The sequence below is a fragment of the Xiphophorus maculatus genome, chromosome 14 (genome assembly GCF_002775205.1).
Source record: "Xiphophorus maculatus strain JP 163 A chromosome 14, X_maculatus-5.0-male, whole genome shotgun sequence".
NCBI lineage: Eukaryota > Metazoa > Chordata > Actinopteri > Cyprinodontiformes > Poeciliidae > Xiphophorus > Xiphophorus maculatus.
In genome coordinates, this window is record NC_036456.1 from 26871636 (window position 1) to 26893785 (window position 22150).

The 22150-nt window shown below is 39.2% G+C and overlaps 1 protein-coding gene across 1 annotated transcript; it reads right to left on the reverse strand.

Moving 5' to 3' along the window:
• Positions 1-3731: 3731 nt before the first annotated feature.
• Positions 3732-21978, reverse strand: LOC102216878 (N-acylneuraminate cytidylyltransferase-like). Its single transcript, XM_023346041.1, has 8 exons — positions 21643-21978; positions 14505-14647; positions 14270-14425; positions 14020-14150; positions 13136-13230; positions 7928-8246; positions 7693-7846; positions 3732-4581 (listed from the first exon to the last, which is right to left on the reverse strand). The coding sequence occupies exons 1-8, from the start codon at positions 21825-21827 to the stop codon at positions 4367-4369; spliced, it is 1398 nt and encodes a 465-aa protein (XP_023201809.1). The 5' UTR covers positions 21828-21978; the 3' UTR covers positions 3732-4366.
• Between the last annotated feature and the right edge of the window lie 172 nt (positions 21979-22150).

Below are 22150 nucleotides of genomic sequence, written 5' to 3' on the forward strand. Positions count from 1 at the left end.
TTTGCAGATTTATGAAGCAGTCTTTAAGTATGTGAAATCTGCATTCTCCATATGGCCCACACTACTGAGCTATTTCTATATTGTGAAATCTAAAGAATTTAACAAGTCATAATTAAGCTTAAGATATCTTAAGTTACAATTGTGTGAGCTTTCAAATTGTAAATCATGCTATTTAAGATTCAAGGTCTTGCTTAGATACATCAAAATGTAACTGAAGATATATTGAATTGTTATTTTTACAAGTCAGAATGGAAATGGAAATATCCTAAATTACTATTCAGAATAGTCAAAATGTAGTTCTTTATAGATATCTATGTACAGTTAAGCGGACAAAACCAATTATATATTAAAACACATGTGTCAAACTCAAGGCCCGCGGGCCACATGTGGCCCGCTACGTCATTTTATGTGGCCCTCTCCCCCCCACCACCGTTTTACATCCCCATTGATTGACTTCAAATAAGTTTTGAGCACGAATTGACTACAAACTACATCTCCCATAATGCCTTCCGATTCTTACCAGCCAACATTACGGCTTCTCGCCACTAGAGTGCAGCAGAGTCACCTCAAGCTGATTATTAATTTTCCCAGCGAATAAAACTGAAACGTCGACAAGCTAACAAGCTAAAGAGTGAAGTTCCGTGATGTTTCAATCTTTTACCGTCTCCTGCCCCCTGATTTGATGCCACAGCTGTTTTGCCCATGTTTGGAAGCACCTATCTGTGCGAACGGATGTTTTCAAAAATGAATTTAAACAAGACCAAGTACAGATCGCGCATTACTGATAAAAACCTACACGCCGTTTTGCGGATCGCCACAGCACAAGAACTAAAACCGGACATCGACGAACTGACCAGGGGGAAACATTGGTAAGCACGAACAAACTAAATTTAAATAGAATGAATGTAAAACCAAAACTCAGTATACTGGAATATGCATATAGTTTATTGATTTTGCTTGTGTTTTGTTTATTTACAGAACACAACACAATGAGGATGTGTGAGTTGGTGACAGGGTGAAGAGGATCAGCTTTGTGTTCAAGGACAGGCAACATCACCTCATTGTTTTGTTCTTATGTGAAATACATGTTTGTTGTGTAATAAATAACGAAAAAGTTTTGTGAATGAAGTTGAGAGTTAATATCAAAACTTGTTTTTATTCTTTGTCTGCTTATCTTTAAAGCAGACAAAGATTAATTTTCCCAGCGAATAAAACTGAAACATGGACAAGCTAACAAGCTAAAGAGCGAAGTTTAGCTGAGCAGCTTAAAAATACTGTAACAATTGTACAATTGTAATTTTTAAACTGAGCAGTAATTTTACATCCATGCAAACTCAAATGTAATATTTAAAACTTGAATACATAAAATCAGTTATTTAACAATATGAGGTGTTTAATTTATTTTTAACATTGTATTTTCATACATTTATGCTAGGGTTGCCCAAGTCTAGTTTTCCAGACCTTTCACTCTGCAACTTTAGATGCATTCTCTCTCTAACACACCTGGATCATTGACTAATTCATAGGCCTCTACAGAACTGAGTTGCTGCTAATGAGGGAAGTCAACTTTTTGTCCGGGGTATGTTTTAGCAGGGACGCATCTAAAAGTTGCAGTCTGGAGGACTGTACTTGTTCATTCCTGATTTATACGTCAATGTGGCCCGTTGAGGGTGGCCAATATGCTGAAGTGGCCCTTGGTGAAATTGAGTTTGACACCCCTGTATTAAAACGACCTGCCATAGGATTTCTTACCTGGAGAACACACCTGTCTTGTTGCGTTGTTAAAAAAACAGACAGGAAAGTTTCACTTTCACCTAGGCCTGTCGCGATAAACGATAAATCGATTAATCGTACGATAAATTAAAACTATCGACGTCATTTCAATTATCGGCATTATCGTCTCTTCCGGCCTTTTTCTCTTTCTGTTGATGACACCGAATGAAAAAAGGCTCAACTCCGGTGCTCTCCACTGACTCCTCCCTTCCTCATTTCCTCAGTGTAAAGCCCAGCGCACACGACACGATCTTAAAGCTGTCGGCCGATTGTCGGCCCATTTTTAAAACCTGACAGACCACACATTAGCCGACAGAAATCCTAGGTATAACGGTTCGATCGGGTTCGTTCCTGCCGTGTGGTGTCCAACAATGGGCACAAAATAATGGCTGCAAGTCCAGTGAACTAATTTTAAAACCAGACATTAATCAATGCTTTACTACAATCTACCTGCAATGCATGTGGCTAGTGTCAGCGTAAAGTCCTGACTGAATGAAAATCATTATAACCTATTTACGTCACGTTAACGAAGAACAGCTGAAAAGTTACCGGGTTTATCAACTGCGGTAGCAATTTCGCTCCAACTCCTCCTCTTGTCATTTCTATATTCTTTGCATGTTGAATAAACATTAATGTTGTTTCCACGTCGGCTGGACTTCGGGTTGCTCCGTGTCAGCTGTTTGGGATTCCCCGACGTAATTTCCCCTCAGAAAACACTGAGGAGAATCCGCGCTTTCTGATTGGCTACCTGTCACATTCAACAGGCTGCTTAAGATCCCAGTCGGGGAAAACCCCTGATTTAGATCGGAGCGGCAACGAGGATCTACCGTAACACCACACAACCTTAGAAAGACCAACGTTTTAAGATTGTCATAAGGGGAAAAATAGGAGCAAAAAATCGTGTAGTGTGAACTATTGCATCAGGTAGTCGATGTGCCCATCTTCTCTATTCAAATCTAATTATGACTGAAGGGCAACATAATATACAGACTTCATAATCTGCACTCTTTTGGTTGAATGCAGTATTTATTTCCACTTTGGCTTTATGTTGTTTAGTTTTTATCAAGTACATTTTTTGTTAATGGAGACTGAGAATCCATTTTGTTTTTGGTTGTTTTGTTTATTTTGTTTATCAGCTCCAGTGTTAAATATTCTTTTGAAAATAAAGTGTATCTATCTTTGACAGGAAATCACATGCATTATTACGTCATTTCCATTAAATCAGTGTAAAAAGGTCTTCAGACAATATTATCGCTTATCGCAATAATTTTTTGAGACAATTAATCGCTCAGCAAAATTTGCTATCGTGACAGGCCTACTTTCACCCGTTTCTGTTGCGCAGATTATTTTCTATCAACCTCCAACGGAAGGTAAGATAATCCTGTCGTTGCGGACGCAGCTGTGTAAATAATGATTAATCTATCAATAGGATTCCTCTTTATGATTTATTCCATGTTACAGGACCAGCAGCAGCTGATCAGTTCAGAGGAATGAGGAGAACGGCTCAAGAAGCCTCGTTAATTTTCGACCTTTTGTTTTATCCACCTAGAATCTGCAGATAGAGAAGCTGCTCCATCCCAGGTGAGGCTCAGCTCACTGCTGCCTCACCTGCATTTTAATGGGAAAATGCAAAAATTCTGCAATTTGGAAGAAATAAATAATCAGAATTGGTTAAGCTAAATGAAAAATAGGTACTTTATAGTAGAAACCACAGTATGGAAATAGCAATATAAATTATTTTATCATTATATATTATTTTTAAATGATAACAGGTGAGGCTCTGCCTCTATACACACACACACACACTGCACTTGTGTGGAAGGTTACATCTTGATATTAAGCAGCTTGTAGTTTAATTTGCCATAACTAATGACTGCCGCCTTTTGTGCAAACATCCTTCTGTTCTCTAGCACCTCTTGTAAAATCTAGTTGGACACAAAAAGTATGAAAACCACACATCTATTCTCATTTAATCTTTTATTGATAATCAGTTTATTGCTCTGAACAGTTACTCCATGACAAACATTTAATTTTCCTGTCAGTGCTATAATAGTGATATACATGAATAAATATAGTATTTATTCATATATTATTACAGTAATATTAGAGCAGACAGAAATCAACAACTGCAATTTGGTACAAAACCATGTTATGTCCAGGTCATGTGGGTGAACAAATCAGATCGATCATCAGGACAGAGTAAAAGCAGCAAAGCGCCAGAAACATAATCAGTGCTATCTGTAAGAGTTTATGAGCCGAATGTACAACAAACACAATGAAATGTTATGAATTAGTGGAAGAACTTTATAAATCTGTCTTTTTATTCAGTAATCTATTGCTTGATTCTCATTGTTTTTAAAGAGTAATCTCACCATATTGCCATTTTTTATGAAAACCAACCACCAGATTTAGAACAACAACAGTCAAACGAGTAAACTGAACTAAGACATGCAGAAAAGAAAAGAAAAATGTGGCTTTTAGCGTCAACAACCAACAGGAACAGCTGCTGTGGAGAAAATCCGAGGTAAACCCAAGCTATTCTAATTTTTAAACAAGTACCGACGTTGTTTCTTGGCGTCTTTTGCCTTCATGATCAATTCCGTGGCCGTTGCCGCAGGTTGTAGCCGGACGTGGGTACGGCATTCCTCTTCCGGAGCAGGACGTCTTCGGCGAACTCCCACACAGCGCCCGCCCCGCCGCCATGCTTGCAGTCAAACTTGCGGGCTTTGATGGCTTTGGGATGGGCATCCGTCGGTGCCGCGCTCAGACCCGCCAGCCCCAGACATCTGGCAGACACTGCTTCACAGCCTGGGAGGAAAAATGCAGGAAAATATTTACTTTACTGTTCCACCAACAGGACGGCCATTAGGAGGCTAGCTCACTTCACAGATTTCCCAAGTTCTGTCTGTTTAAACTAATTTAAAATGGCTTAAAACATTATAAATGCAGTAAAATGTTATGCTTACAGGCCTTATTTGTATAAAAATAATTTTAATAGCAAATACTTAATGCTAGAACATGATTGTTAGTAGAGGGTGAGCATAAAAACCTTAGTTTGTGTCTTATTTTGTTAATTTTAGCCAATTATAATAACCACTTTAACAGAAAAGATTGAACTTTTAGCCCCAGGAAAAAAACAAATATATTACAACGGCCCTCTATAAAAAAAATCATGCTAAAGCAGGTTAAACAGTTAACACATTTTTAACTGGAAAGGAATAAAATGAAATAGTTTTCTATTCTCTATTTTTTCCCAGTTATTCAGACCTGAAAAATATTTCAATTAAACATTTTTCCAGATTGCTGAGACCTGAGAAATTACTTTTACCCAGTAAAATATTTATTTATTTATTGTACTTTATTGCACAAAATAATCTGTTAATGCTTAACTAAATAAATTAATCCACATTAATACTCAAAAAACAACAATATCACTTTTCCCACATTAGAAGCTAAATGTTAAGCTCTCTTGGCTGTGCTGGTTGCTGGGAGACCAATAAATGCTAATATTTTAACACGAACCTAAATCAAATTCTACTCAAGGCCTCATGCAACCTTGGACCGGCCCTGCATGATGAGTTAAAGCTGCTGCTGGATACAGAAGGACAAACGGGAGATTTAATTTGTGTGGCTTTAGTAGCTCTTCCATTTGCTGTCTATTGAGTTTTTAATAAGAGCCACAGAAACCGTTTTGATTGCCCGAACTTTATGGGACAATTTTGTTTTTATCTCCACGCCGCCATGCGCATTAACTCTGACTGAATAAGTACACAAAGCATTTGGTAAGGTGTGACTAGGCCTGTCGCGCTAAACGGTAAATCAATTAATCGTACGATAAATTAAAGCTATCGACGTCATTTTAATTATCGGCATTATCGTCTCTTCCGGCCTTTTTCTCTTTCTGTTGATGACATTGAATGAAAAAAGGCTCAACTCCGGTGCTCTCCACTGACTCCTCCCTTCCTCATTTACTCAGTGTAAAGCCCAGCGCACACGAGCTGTCAGCCGATTGTCGGCCCATTTTCAAACCCTGACAGACCACACATTAGCCGACAGAAATCCTAGGTATAACGGTTCGATCGGGTTCGTTCCTGCCGTGTGGTGTCCAACAATGGGCACAAAATAATGGCTACAAGTCCAGTTAACTAATTTTAAAACCAGACATTAATCAATGCTTTACTACAATCTACCTGCAATGCATGTGGCTAGTGTCAGCGTAAAGTCCTGACTGAATGAAAATCATTAGAACCTATTTACTTCACATTAACGAAGAACAGCTGAAAAGTTACCGGGTTTATCAACTGCGGTAGCAATTTCGCTCCAACTCCTCCTCTTGTCATTTCTATATTCTTTGCATGTTGAATAAACATTAATGTTGTTTCCACATATCATCTCCAATGTCCGCTGGACTTCGGGTTGCGCCGTTTCAGCTGTTTGGGATTCCCCTCCGTAATTTCCACTCAGAAAACACGGAGGAGAATCCTGCTTTCTGATTGGCTACCTGTCACATTCAACAGGCAACTTTAAGAAGCTCCCAGTCGGAGAAAACCTCTGATTTAGATCGGAGCGGCAACGATGATCTACCATAACACACCACATAATCTTAGAAAGACCAACGATCTAAGATTGTTGTAAGGGGAAAAATAGGAGCAAAAAATCGTGTAGTGTGAACTATTGCATCAGGTAGTCGATGTGCCCATTTTCTCTATTTAAATCTAATTATTACTGAAGGGCAACATAATATACAGACTTCATAATCTGCACTCTTTTGGTTGAATGCAGTATTTATTTCCACTTTGGCTTTATGTTGTTTAGTTTTTATTCAAGTGAGTTTTTTGTTAATGGAGACCATTTTATTTTTGTTTTTGGTTGTTTTGTTTATTTTGTTTATCAGCTCCAGTGTTAAATATTCTTTTGAAAATAAAGTGTATCTATCTTTGGCAGGAAATCACATGCATTATTACATCATTGCCATTGAATCAGTGTAAAAAGATCTTCAAACAATATTATCGTTTATCGCAATAATTTTTGAGACAATTAATCGTTGAGCAAAATTTGCTATTGTGACAGGCCTAGGTGTGACGGACGTGTAACTGTAAAAATAATAATAAAATAAAACCAGCGTGCTGCGTGACTACGAGGCAAGTGTGAAAACTCCTCCACCGGCTGAACTGCTTCACCACAAACAAACTGGGAACAAATACATAAACATCATCAGTGCAGGTCAGCTGCTGTTCAGTTTGAGTGAAAGGAGGCAAACTTCAGATATCAAGCAGCAACATTGTGTGAAGCAACACGCAGAGGCGCCATCTCTGTGATTGGACCACGCTCCGGGTTTGTGACCATTTAAATGCATCAACTATAAATCTTTAAGGAATAATTCTGCTCTGCCAGTGAAACGCTCAAAGCAACAGAAACTTTTGCAGTCCGGCTTATAAAAAATAAAAATAAATGTTAAGGGACTTTTTTTCAAAAACAAAAACAAGCAACGCGTAGCCTGGTGGGGGGCCAAGTGAAGCCTGGCGGGCCACCAGGCTTATAATACACTGGAGGAAACCCAGTCTACCCACTAACACCAAAAAAGCAGGGATGTAAAACTAATTTTTATTTTGATCAAAATCAAGATCAAGAATGCATTTAAAGGGTTGATAGTTATTGGGTAGTTTTACTAATAAATTTTGCTACAAACTGTTAAAATATGAACGCGAGCCTCGACTTGACACATCTGTCCTACAGTTTCCAGTTTATTTAGATCAATATAACCAAATTTCCTTAATCTTATCACCAGCAGCTCGTTTGATGACTATAGGCTTTAAACTATAACATTCATTTTCTACAAAATCTCTTGAAAATTTAAGCATCTTTGAAAACATCAACCAGACAAAAGTCAAAAAAAGTTTAAAAAGTCCAGATTTTTACCCATGTAGGCCACCTCCTTCCAGTCCAGCTTCTTCTTCTCCACCATCGACTGCACATCTTTTAGTGGATCCTTTCCGACCATCATCACTTCCCAGCCTATCATCGTCAGAGGATGTTGGAGCGCGACGTCCTCCTCGAAGATCACCAGCACCACCTGGAGGACAGGAGGTGTAAGGCGTTACAAGACACAGGTCAAAGTTTTTCCTTTGATGTTGATAAAGGCGACAGATCCGACCTCCACATCGTCTTTCTGCAAATTCCTGAGTCCTTCTATGTCTCTGCTGTGGATGGAGACACTGAATCCTTCTGTGTTGCTGCTGTGGATGGAGACACTGAGTCGTTCTGTGTCTCTGCTCTTAGTAGAGGACCCTTCAGAATCGGACACGTTATCAGAGAACACTCCAGAATCAATGTCACACGGGCCACCAGCAAAGGACACTCCAGGCCTGTCCAGGGACCCAGACAAGTGGCCCCGTCTTTTGGTCAAACATCCGGAAACTTCACAGAACATCAGTCTGAGGAGTACGGTTACTCCCCGGCCAAAGTAACCGTACCTGTTGGGAGAAGCAGAGAACCCAAACATAAACATAAAGTTCAGCAGGATGTCCAGATGGACAAAAGAACTAAAATTAAACAAAGGGAAAAATTTAAATAAAAGGTTCAAAGGTGAAATCTCAAGAATCTGAAATATATATATATTTTAAGAGTAAAAGGTAACTTATTATGCTTCCTTGAACAGGTTAAGATAGGTATGAGCCAGAAAAGACATGTTTATTACATTTTTTGCAAAAATTCATTCTTAGAGATTTCAGTCTGATCAGTTCTGTTTTAGGACAATCCTGTCACTTTAAATCCAAAGCTGCTGCTGGCCAGAATGGCTACAAAAAGATGAGAAATTATACAAGTGTATATCTTTGAAAAGCAGAAATGGAGCCTCCTGCACAAACAACAAGAAAGCTAAAATGGTTTTTGTTGACAGTATGAATGTTTTTGTGCGCCCATTTGTTGTTTTTATCATTATTGGATTATTGTGTGTCACATCACGTGACCTGTCTAATTTAAGACACTCGTGTACAATAAAGGGTGTGTCCTTCAAGCAAAGGGGGTTCAACACGAAAGCCACAACCCGTGTGAGTCTCATGCTGTCACGTTGAACGCTGTGCCGAAGAGTGACTCTGCTAACAGGTTATGGGCCCAGAATCAATGAAGAAACGGGTAAATGTCCCGACAGACAGACAGTGAACACCTGCTGTGTAGGTAAACAAGGAAAATGAACAGAAGAGAAAAAGACTTGCCGCACAGCCGCTGGTCAAGACTTCTCTTTGATGGAGACGAGAAAAATTACGAACTATGGGAGACAAAGTTTTTAGGACATCTACGATTGCAAGGGCTGAAAGAGACAATTTTGAAAAGCCCCCCGATGAAGACGATGAAGAGGAAGACGAAAAGAAAAACGCTGAGGCTTATGCAGAGCTCATTCAGTTTTTGGATGACAAGTGTCTATCACTTATTATGCGTGACGCGGCAGACGACGGATGTGCGGCGCTTGGAATCCTGCGGGCCCATTACGCCGGCAAAGGAAAGCCCAGAGTGATTAACCTGTATACCGAGCTGACTTCACTGCAGAAATCACCCTGTGAGACAGTTACTGAGTACATCATCAGAGCTGAGACCGCGATCACCGCGTTGAGGAGTGCAGGTGAGGAGCTGAGCGATGGACTTCTGATCGCCATGGTCCTGAAAGGACTTCCAGGGATATTTAAGCCATTTGCTATTTATATCACTCAAAGCGAAGATGGTGATAAGTTGACTTTTGCAGAGGTTAAGACTAAACTCAGAAGTTTTGAAGACATTGAAAATATGCGTGCCACAGTATCTGAGGACAATGTGATGAAAGCTAAGGCACATTTTGGCACGAGGTGCAAATGATCCTGGAGCAGGAAGTTCTGAGATGGTGTGTTTTAAATCTGGGAGTAAAGGCCACATAAGCAGAACCTGCCAGCGGAAGCAGTGGTGCAGTTACTGTAAGAATAACAGTCACAGCAACGCAACCTGCAGACGGAGAAAACAACGAGACAACGCACGGAAAGTAGTCGAAGAGACGGGCGGCAATAAAGAGTTTGCTTTCCGGGTGAGCGACGCTGACACGCGAGTGGACGACATCAAGAGGAGAGGTCTGATGGTGGATGCTGGGGCGATGTCGCACATAATCACCGACATCAGGAAGTTTCGGAAGCTTGATGGGAGTTTCCAGGCCGAGACGCACTGCATGGAATTGGCTGATGGATCCAGGTGTCTTGGGGTTACTAAGCAACGAGGAGACGCGGAAGTGTGTTTGATCGACAGTAGAGGTCGACGTCTTAAAACAGTGCTGAGGAACACATTATACATCCCTTCATATCCGCAAGACATCTTCTCAGTGAAATCTGCAACATCCAGCAGAGCAACGGTGATCTTCAAAGAAGGAAAGAACGTTCTTCTCAGAGACAATACCAAGTTCCCCATTCACGTATGTAACAAATTGTATTACTTACAAACAATGGACAATGAATGTGGTGATCAGTGTAAAAAATGTTATGACTTACAAAGTTGGCATGAGATTCTTGGACATTGCAATTACAGAGATGTACTGAAGCGAAGAAATGTTGTTCAAGGCATGGAAATTAAAGGGAGAGGTGAACCGAAGCCATATTGTGAAGTCTGCACAAAAGGAAAATTTGTTCAAACTAGAAACAAGGAGCCAGATGCAAGAGCTAAAGAACCGCTAGCAATGGTCCACACAGATTTAGCAGGACCTATAGACCCAATGTCCAAAGATGGTCACAGATATGCATTATCCTTCACAGATGATTATTCCAGTGCAGTCTTTGTATACTTTTTGAAAAACAAGAGTGACACAGTACAAGTGTAACATAGTGAATGTTGTATAGAATTCCACTTGTCATTACTTCCAAGTTTGGGTTCATGTGTAATGGGTGAAACAGCACCCCCTCCTGGTGGTTGGCAGTGTTAAATATACAGAACGCAGATATCTCGTTGCCAGTTCATGAGAGATGAGCGCGAGGTAGGTTCACTGAGTTTAACGCTCTGGTAAAATGTTATGTTAGCTTGATGCTAACATGAAATACTATTCCTTGTAAGGTGCTGTACCCGCTGTGATGAACCTGATTCCTGATCAGTCGTTATTCTGTTCCATACAGATACATATTGTTTTATTTCTTTGTATTTCTGTCTAATATTAATGTATTAAATACGGCCGTTGGCCAGTTCATGAGAAATGACCGCGAGGTGCTGTACCCGCTGTGATGAACCTGATTCCTGATCAGTTGTTATCCTGTTCCATACAGATAAAAATCATTTCATCTCATCCTGTCTCCTGGCCCTTATTCACACAACGCAGAACTGAGTTGAACTGAGCTAGAACCCGATCACGATTAACGAGGTTACACAAGCTACTGAAAAGTTTATTGCTGACAAGGCTCCACATGGAAAGATTAAATGTATGAGGTCAGACAATGGTACATAATTCACAGGAAAAGAGTATCAGGCATTACTGAGTAGAAATGGTATTGGACATGAGACCTCAGCACCATATTCTCTACATCAAAATGGTACGGCAGAACGAAATTGGAGAACTTTGTTTGACATGGCTAGATGTATGTTAATCGATGGTGAGATGCCAAAAATGTTATGGCCATAGGCAGTTCAGACAGCTGCTGTAGTGCGAAATAGAGCAGAAACTGGAACAGAATGTTGCATTACTATCTATGTGAAATCAAGTTTGTTCAAAACCCTGCTGATCATTGTGTTTACACAAAGATTACTGATACTGAAACTGTGTTTATCATTATATGGGTCGATGATTTGATTATTGCTGCCAGTGATATGAATATCCTTAGAGATATAAAAGAAAAACTTAACTCCAAATTTAGGATGAAGGACTTAGGAAACTTGACACATTTTCTTGGCATTGACTTTGAGAAAGATGCTGACAGTATTAAAATGTCACAGTCGAAGTATGTAAAGAAAATACTGGAAAGGTTTGACATGCTGAACTGTAAGCCTTGTGAGCAGAAACTTAACTATGCTGATAATGCTGAAGTAATGAAAGATGTCAGAAAATACAGGGAGGCAATAGGGAGCTTAATCTATTTGTCAACATGTACAAGACCAGATTTAAGCTATGTTGTAAGCAAACTGTCACAGTACTTTGCAAACCCAACCACAGAACAATGGAATACTGTAAAGCATGTTTTTAGGTATCTAAGAGGCACACAAAATAAAGTACTATGTTTTAAAAAGGGTGCCTGTGATAACCTTATACTGTATATGCATACAGTGATGCCGATTGGGCAGGCGATGTAACAGATCGAAGGAGTACAACAGGTTACTGTATGAGTCTAAATAGAGATGGTCCATTGGTCTCATGGAAGACCAAAAGACAGCCTACAGTATCTCTATCTACATGTAAAGCAGAGTACATGGCATTAGCTGTTACTGTACAAGAATGCTTATACTTGAAACAACTGTTGTTCAACATGGAAGGTATGGATTATTTAGCTAAGATTTATGAGGATAATCAGGGTACCATATCCTTAGCCAAAAATCCTGTGTATAGACAAAGATGTAAACATATTGATATTAAATATCATTTTGTCAGATCAGTTGTAAATGAAGGAAAAGTCTTTCTAGAGTACTGTCCAACTAATGAAATGGTTGCAGATGTACTAACTAAACCAGCAACAAAGATTAAGTTGAGGAAGTATGAAATGTTTATGTTTTGGTATAACATGAATGCATTTTGGTAGAAGTATTAAGAGACAGAGGAAGTTACCCAAATGTGAGCAAGTGGGGGTGTTGACAGTATGAATGTTTTTGTGCTCTCATTTGTTGTTGTTTTTATCATTATTGGATTATTGTGTGTCACATCACGTGACCTGTCTAATTTAAAACACTCGTGTACAATAAAGGGTGTGTCCTTCAAGCAAAGGGGGTTCAACACGAAAGCCACAACCCGTGTGAGTCTCATGCTGTCACGTTGAACGCTGTGCCGAAGAGTGACTCTGCTAACAGTTTTGGCACGGTTAGTCAACAACAAAATACTCGTCTTTTCCATCAGCCAGCCATCGTATAGCAGTAAAACTAGCTGACCAAATGTGCTGGAGCTCTGCTTAGGTTGCTAGGTAACAGGATGGGCTTTGCTGGGGTTGCTAGGTAACAAGCATTGCCTGCTGATTTGTAATGTTATATTCCAGGGGATTTTGAAACAGCTAATTTTCCAGACACCAAAAATACATTTTATTGCCAAAAAATGCCTGGGCAGATTTTTTTAAGCATTTGGGCTGTTTTTAGAAGCAGTACAAACCTAAATGTATGTATAAAAATGTGCAAAATGTGAATTTTGCCTCATAGATCCCCTGTAAAGCAGTTGGTTTAAATTCACCTGAGTACTCTCTGCTCTGCCACAGGCCAGTCGATGTCCACGTCGATGTCCACGCTGTGGTCCGGCTTCATCTCAAAGTAGGCGACCCGACCGCCCTGCAGAAAGTCCAGCACAAACATCAGAAAACCTCCAAACATCTGGAACTGATGGACACAGGTCTAGAGAAACATCTGCTCATCATAGGACAGAGTGCCTTTAATTTTCACCACCTAATAAAACAGCTATTATTGGACATTTTCTGCCCCTTACTGCCTGAATTTTGCGTTTTTGCCACTAAGCTGTAAAAATAGGTTTATTATTTAAATGTAACAAACATGAATTAAAGTTTTTAATGTGAAAATTGGTGAGCTAGGCATAACTCTGACCACAAGATGGCAGCAAAGTAATGCCTCTAATTTTCATCACCCAGTAATTTAATTAAACAATTATTTTAATATATTTATTACTGCCTGAATATTCAGTTTTTGCGAATTGAAAAATAGATATTTAATTTAAATGTAACAGACATGAATTTAGGTTTGTAGTGAATTAGGTATAACTCTGACCACTAGATGGCAACAAAGTACTCTTTGGTGGTTTGAGGCAAATTCACGACTATAGTCAACAGGGGAATAAACACAAGGTCAGAGCGAAACAAGAACAAAATTATACAAACATCCTCAAATTCATGCTTAGATCCCTAATAACACTTGAACAAACGTCCCCAAGTCAAACCTTGGATCCAAACTTGTCGTCATTGACAAGCTTCTGGTCTAATTCTGGCTCAATATCTGACCACTTTTTGGTAGAATTCATTTAAACTTGTTGGTTTTCTGGCACAGATGTGGCTTTTAGGATTTGGATCAAATTGTCAGTACTGAGAGCTAAACATTCAGAGCAGCTACCTGCAGCCGTCTTTCCTTCATGATGAGGTCTCTGGGGGCGAAGTAAAATGAACCATTCTCAATCAGCTCTCCGTTCCAGGCCTGACGCCGTGGACGCTTCGCAGGGTTCAGATTCTCCGGCTCAGTGAAACCTGTAAGGAAGGACAGACATGTTCTGCTGTAGGTTCTCTGAAGCTGAACAGAACAATTGAACCCTGATTGAGTCCAATTACAGTCAAACTGGGGAATAGCAGGCGTTTGGTGAACTCACTTCCTTTCTCGACCTCCTTCCAGCGGAACTGGTATCTCCGGACCACGGAGAAGACGGAGTCGTATCCGTCCTCTGTGATCTTCTTCAGGGCATTCTTTAAGTGAAATGGATGGATACACGGAGACGTAGCCTGGATGTTACAGACCACTGTCACCTCTGAACAGGAGAAAAACTCATCTGTGATTTTCCATCCTCAACATTTGGGTCAACTTGTGTCCAGCTGAGCTTTTCCTACCTGGATTTTCCTTGAGAAACTCCTGAATTGTCTCCAAGGAAGTGGAGGAGTTCCTGGAGACTTTTTTGCTCCTCGGGTGGACTTTGGCCCCCCAGGATTTTGCAACTTTTTCAATCTCACCGTGGTCTGTTGACACCCAAACACTTAAAAACAAACAAAAAGTTATATTTCTTTATAGCTGTAGGACATTCCAGCAGAAAGTGTTTTATATGATAAAAAAATTAAATATGATAAAAAAAACAGCAACAAACATTACAATGTCTTAAAAGCAGCTCTAGACAGGTGGGTTTGTAGTTTTAATTTAAAGGAACTCAATGTTTCTGCAGTTTTCTGGAAGTTTGTACCAGATTAGTGGAGCCTAAAAACTAAATGCTGCTTCTCCAAGTTTGGTTCTGGCTGTGGACCGTAAAGGACTTTAGAACTGGGGTGATGTGCTCTATGTTCCTGGTTTTAGTCAGAATGCCAGCAGCAGCGTTCTGGACCAGCTGCATCTGGAGGATTTTTTATTCAGACCTGTGAAGACACTGCTACAGTAATCAATGAAACTGAAAAAGTTTCCTGGAATCATTTTAAACACTGGAAATGTTCTTCAGGTGACAAAAGGCCGACTTTGTAACTGTCTTTATGTTTTCTTAATCTACCAGCTACAACCTTAAATTTGCCAAATCTTCTCATCTAAATCACCAATTTCCACATCTGGGCACAGATACACAACTGGACTTACATCTGGAATCTGGGGAGGAGCTCAAAGTTACTGATTTTTATTTGTTGAAATGTGTTTGTGGACAAACAGGAGCTCAAACACAAAGAAAATATATCAGACAGTAACCATGGTAACAAAACAACCACACTGTGTAGATTATTTTTTACACTTTTAACAAATAAATGTTCAAATCTGTTAGCTTATCGATACTGAAACCATAAAATTAAAAGTAATTTGCTCATTCTCTACTAAGAAATAAACATTTTGATCTTTGATCAAGCATTTGTGTGGGGCCCTGATAGTCTGAGGGGCCTTAGTTTGAAAAATGTCTTATTAGCTACCAGATTTTTCACATCTTTTAAAAGAAATGGTTTTAAAATAAACTCAACTGGAAGTGGTTTCAAATGGAGGCTTATTCTGACCTGCTGTGAACTGCGTAGCATATTTAATGTTTAACTTAGTTTTAGTGCAGTAAGTTGAAGAGTTTGTTTGCCTCTTAACTGTGGCCGACTGAGACACAATCAGCCACAAGGTCCTGAAACTCGAAGGAAAAACCAGCACAGTGTTGACACATTATCTGTGTTATAGTAAAGCTTAATTGATGGATTATATGAAATGTGTCAGTCATGTTTGTGTCAATATGTAACTTCCCATCGGTACAGACGTACATCACATGTGGTGTACCCCAAGGCTCAATCCTGGGATCCCTCATATTTGACATCTACTACCTCAGATTATAACAAGCAATTTGATATCAAAACTAAGCAGATAGGGGTGCTGTGGGGGCGCAGGGGCTAAGCATGACCCACGTTGAGGCCTTAGTCCTTGTAGCGGTGGTCATAGGTTCGATTCCCGGCCTGGCGACGTTTGCCGCATGTCTTCCCCCTCTCTGATTACCCTGTTTCCTGTCAAACTACTTTCAAATAAAGACCACTAGAGCCAACAAAACCTTAAAAAAAAAAAAAACTATGCAGATGATACATAACTCAACATTACGATGTCACCAGGTGACTCTGAACCCACTCTAGCGCTAATAGAACAGATAAATGTCTCCAGCTGAGCAGAAACAAAACTGAAGTTATTACCTTTGGACCTAAATAGGAACGATCTGGAGTCAATGCACAGCTTCAGTTATTACAACTAAAAACCAGAGATCAGGGCTGAAATCTGGGTGTAGTGATGGACTCTGACCTGAAGCTTCAGAGCCACACAACGACAGTTACAAAGTCGACCGTCTATCACCTGAAGAACATTTCTAGGATTAGAGGACTTATATTTCAGCAAGATCTAGAGAAACTCATCCTTGTGTTTATCTTTAGTTGCATTGATTATTGCAACAGCGTCTTCACAGATCTGCAAAAAAAAAAAAAATCAATCAGATCCAGAATGCTGCTGCTGGTGTTCTCACTAAAACCAGGATGTTAGAGATCATCACCCAGTTCTACAGTCCCTCCACTGGCTCCCTGTAGCTCAGAGAATAGACTAAAATACTGCTGTTGGTTTATAAATGACTGAACAGTTTAGCACGACAATATATTAAAGATCTGCTGTTGTCATAGCAACCTGCCAGAACTATCAGGTCTTCTGGTTCTGCATCCCCAGAACCAGAACCAAACATGGAGAAGCAGCACTGAACTTCTATGCACCACAAATTTGGATCAAACTTCCAAAATAGCCGAAACTGTTAAACAGTTGATCAGATAAAAATAACTAATCATTTATCATTTATTTAATTAAAAATAGCTAACATTGATCAATACATTTGATGTATATTTGCTTGATGATTTGACAAAATGTAATATTTGCATGTGTGCCATATGTTTGTAGAATTTGAAATAAAAATAAACTTGATTTGACTTGAAAATCACCATCTGTGTCTCTGTTTTATCAAAAAAAATTTGGTTTTAGAGTTATAGAGTTTGAAAATATAAACTCAGGAGAGAGAAACAGACCGAGATAGACAGAAAGGTAAAGAGAGAGAAGAGGAGGAAGAAAGGGAGTGGTAGCGGATCCTGTTAAACTCGTCTCTCTGACTGAACAGTAAATCCTTTCCCTCTGAGGCATGACGTCTCAAAGCCGTTAAATATGGGTGGACACGTCTTGCATCGCCAATACAGGATATTTGACCAGGAGAAAACAAAAGGACAGCAGCCACAGCTTTACATCCTCATCTACTGTATCAAAGTAGGGGGTTAAAGTAAGGTGACCAGATTTCCAAGACTAAATCTGTGGACATTTCTCACTCAGCGATAAAGAAGAAGCAAATTTATCAAACTAAAATGAAGAAACTGGGAAAGGTAAGTTTACATATTTATTAACATTTAAACATTAAAAATAAAATATAAAAGCAGGACCATGTCTCTCCACACAGTGGTAATATTACTATTATTAATAATAAAATAATAGCAACAATAAAAAATTAAAACTGGAAATACGGGGGGAAATTGTGTACATAGTTTGTAAGTGACCATGCATATACATGAATAACATAGTTGGTTCCTCTGTTAATGAACAAAAAGCCCATAATGGTAACAGAAGTAACTTGAAACTGACAAAAGTAGTAAAAAATTGTTTACTGACAAACTGATGAAAGTCAGACACTGCTTTTAAATTGTGGCTCAATTAAAATGATGGTAGCTAAAACTTATTAGCATTTTTGTGTCTGTGACCACAGAGCTGATGTTCCTGTTGTCTCATCTCTCCCAGAACCAATGTGGTAAATTCCAGCCTCACTTTTTTATGATTTGCTTTCCTCTTTGGTCATCTCACATCAAGTCCACCTTGACCTTAGAGTTCACCTTTACTTTCTGGACTTGGTTGTTCTGGACTTTTAGTAATCTTTCATATCATAATTCTCTTGAATTTGTCAATTTTCTTCCGGCAGCCACAGCCAGGGAGATCGGCTCCAGTCCTGTGGACCTTAAGTTTCAGAATAATCTGTGCAACTGTAGTCATCTTGGTCTGTCATTTTCTTACTCTGTTGAACCTCATTTAAAAACAATGTCTGATTTTTATTGGTTAATTTTCAGTAAATTTTCATTTATTACTTTTGTTTGTTTCAAGTTGTTTCAGTGCCACTGTGGGTTTTTCAGTCATTAACAGAAGATACCAACAACTTTGTCCGCCTGTGAATGTTGTGCAAGAATGGACACATAACTGTCCATAAATACATGAGGTGTGTGTGTAAAGTTATGTAGCTGATATGTAAGGACACTGTGTGTTTGAGATGAGTGAACTCTGGTCAGGAAGTCCACCAACATGAGCTCATCTCTGGATGAGCAAACCCTCCTGGGTCTGAAGAACCATCAGCCACATGATCATAGAGGTCTGGATAGAGTAAGAGCAGAAAAGATTATGTGAAAAACTGAGAAACACCACAGGTGATAGCAAAGAAAAACTCTTAAAATGCAACATATAAGACACAATTAAATAATAATATGTTTACATTTCATATTTCTCTCCAGCTTTGTCAGTTTTCCTGTTTTCTTCATTCAGTTTATCAGGATATTTTCCTCCTGTCCCATCTTTTATCAGTCTGCCACTATTTTACAGTAAAACAGAGACATAATATCATCTCAATCTCCCCCAAAAACATTAGAATGTACATTTGACATACTGAAATTTTACAATTTAATAAATAAAATTAGATTTGTTTTCTTTTAGAATTTGGTTATTTTGAGATGAGGAGTTGGATTCTTCCTGGTAAAATCTTAGTATAAATATTAACCTTTTTCATCAGCTGATGAAATGTCAAAAATGCCATATTTAGCAAAAAAATTAATTGTTTGGAGCTAAACGAACAGAAGAGATTATCTCTCCATCCTCATCAGTTTCAGTTCATGCTCTTCATTCAGTTTTCCTGTCACTGACTGACTCCATTTTTTGTGAGAAACTTTAATATGCCCAAACTCATATCTAGCTTTGAAAATACAACCCACTGATCACGAGTCAATTCCAAAACACTCTGGCTAATTCTGTAGCTGTTCATTGCGCTCTCGTCTTGTGTTTAAGAAAAGTTTAGTTTTATTTTACCGTGAACCAAATCTTTATGACAGCCAGGATTAGCCCAGTTCAAACTAAACACTTTGATTCACACATACCGTATCACAGGTCAGCTCCCTTCGAAGCTGCTCAAAACTCCAGCTCTCCTCTTCCAGCTTGTTGTCCTTCCTGGCAGCGCGCGCTGCTCTTCTTGATTTTTATTGGCTGTTGGCTCTGCGGCTCTTCTTCTCTGTAACGTTAACAGTAGCGCGAGCAGCTACCGTAACTGCTGTTGTTGCGCGCAACACACTCACTCGCGTTTTCTACTCCCTGCCATATGGAGTCTCCGGCTACCGTAATAACAATCTATAGAAAACTTTTTTCCCTCATTCATAAAACGCTAAAATCGGGGACTTTTCCGGGGACGGATTCAGCCGGGGACAGGCCATCTAAAACGGGGACTGTCCCCGGAAATTGGGGACGTCTGGTCACCATAGGTTAAGGGTCAATATAGGACATGTCCAACATTTAGACAAAGGTCCTCTGAGACGTACAAGTCCTCCTTCTGTGCAGATTGTATTTTATCTGAGAATGGAGCTGTTCCTTTGAGTTTTTTTTTATAAATAAAAGAGATTAAACCTCTGCCTCGCAGACGCAAGATAAGAAACTTAATGTTAGAGTCTATCTGTAAACAATCCCAGCTCAAACACAAAACTATAATTTAAAACATAATAGAAGTGTGTTTTTAAAAATTTAATTGATAAGATTAGAAACGCATTTCAGGAAAATGCAGCCTATTGAAAGTATACTTAAGTAGATTGCTTTTTCTCCTTATAAAGATAGTATTTACAAAGTAAACTTGCCAACTCTGCTTAAATCTAAACTTTTATTTGAAGAAAATTGACACTTTTAATGCCTCTTTGTTGAAACAGTTGAATTAAGGTTAATGATATTCTCATTTTTAAGCAGTTTTGTTCGCTTTCTACCTCGGACAGGCCCTGCAGTAAAGCTAGCAGTGAGTCTAACTTGATTAGGTTTCTTCTAAAGTCCGGTGTTGTGCGCAATTCTGTTGTGTCACTTCTGTGGAGAGATGGAAAGTGACACGGATGTGAACTGGGTAGGAAAGTTTTTAGAATTATTCAAAGACTTAGTGTTAGTAAACTAAATGAAGAGGACAAGTTTTATCTAATCTTATCTTGCGTAAACAAGCTATGATATGATCCTCCAGCAGTTGGAATATAAGGGAATCTAAAATGATTGATTGTATATTGTAAAGACATATTTTTCTAAAAAAAACCCTGATATTTTTGGTTTCTTTCCTAGATCCAGTGTGACGTGTCTGAGGTGGTTCCATCATGCATGTGTGGGAAGCCCACCAACTGGAAAAACTTATCACTGCTTTGCGTGTTTGTCTTAGTTGCCTTTGTTCCTGAGTTTGCTGTGGTGTGCTTGCTTATGTATGTTGTTTAATGGTTAATAAATTACACTTTGAAAACTGTTTGATATTTATACTTACAAGACTTTGATATAAGGCAGCTATGGAAAAAAGTTTAAATCCCAAGGCCCCTCATCTTTGAGAAATGAAGAGCAAATGTTTCCAAAGCAAAGTTAAACACTTTCTTGTAAATTAATTTGTTCCCATGTTATAGAGGGGCAACGGATTATTGTAGGTGGCTAAAATATATGATTCCCCCCTTATAACTTTGCCAAATAAAGAGCAAATGTTTTCAAACTTACAGGATTTATTATTGATGATGAAAGGAATAAACACAGCTAAAGACTTGTTGCTGAATTAATTTGTTCCCATGTTATGGAGGGGGAACAGATTATTTCAGGCAGCTGAAATATCCATTCTCTACTCTCCTCCCCCCATAACGTTTGGGAATAAAGGGCCAAATTCTCAAAAATTGTTATGTGTGATAGCCTGTAGTATACTAGAAATTTCCTTACTACAGTAATCTGTCATATTTTACATTAGAACGGGATTTACCAGAAAGTCCACGCTCTCATCTTTTCAGGAAGTCTTAATTTTTGTGCCATGCTTTCAGCCATCCTCTTATATCAGCAATGAAAAATTATAAATACACACTACGTGTTGGAAAACTGTGTTTTGGTGACTGACTTTTATTTCTGTCATGCGGAAGTGACAAAAGTTGGAAAATGACCGATTCTCTTGGCGTTTAAAATAACACAAAACAGCGTAAAAAGACCTCGTTTATTTAATTATTTTTACAATTTTGTAAACACTAGCTGCCGATTAAACTAAATGTTACAAGCTTGACATGATTAACTGAGTTGTTTTTACCGAGAAATCGATCAGAAGCGCCGTGAAAACGGTCAGATCCGCCTCTCCGACTGTAATGCGCGCTCCCGACACAGGGGGAACAGATTTTCGCAGGGGAACAGAATTGCGCACAACACCTGTTTGGACTCGGTATGGACTTTAAAATCTACCTGTCGAACACATCCGAGTGGATGGCGGCTCTCAGCACCCAGCCAATCAGAGGAATCCCGGCCAGCGGCTTGATGTTCTTCAGCGGGATCCCTTTGCTTCCGCCTCTTGCCAGAATCAGAGCCGCTACGTGTCTGGTCTTAGGATACTTCGGGCTCCCTTTTTTTTTTTGTTTTCGGGCAGTCATGGAGTCTTCTTGTCAGGACTTGGGGCCCAAACGCGAATACGGTCCGGTAATGACTGAAGTGTCGATCCGAACCAGGAGACGGACACAGTCATTTATATCGCCAGGTGTCCTTCTTCTTCTTCTTCTTCTTCTTCTTCTTCTCCTTCTTCTTTAGACTTTAACGGCAGCCTGCATCCATTATTGTTGCACTACTGCCATCTACTGGATCCTAATATCTTAACCTCAAATTCTCATAATAAGCCCAGTATTTTTTTAAAAAACGTATTTTTTCCCCTCAATACTATTTAACTGATCAACCATATTCTCAAATTTAAATTCCCTGT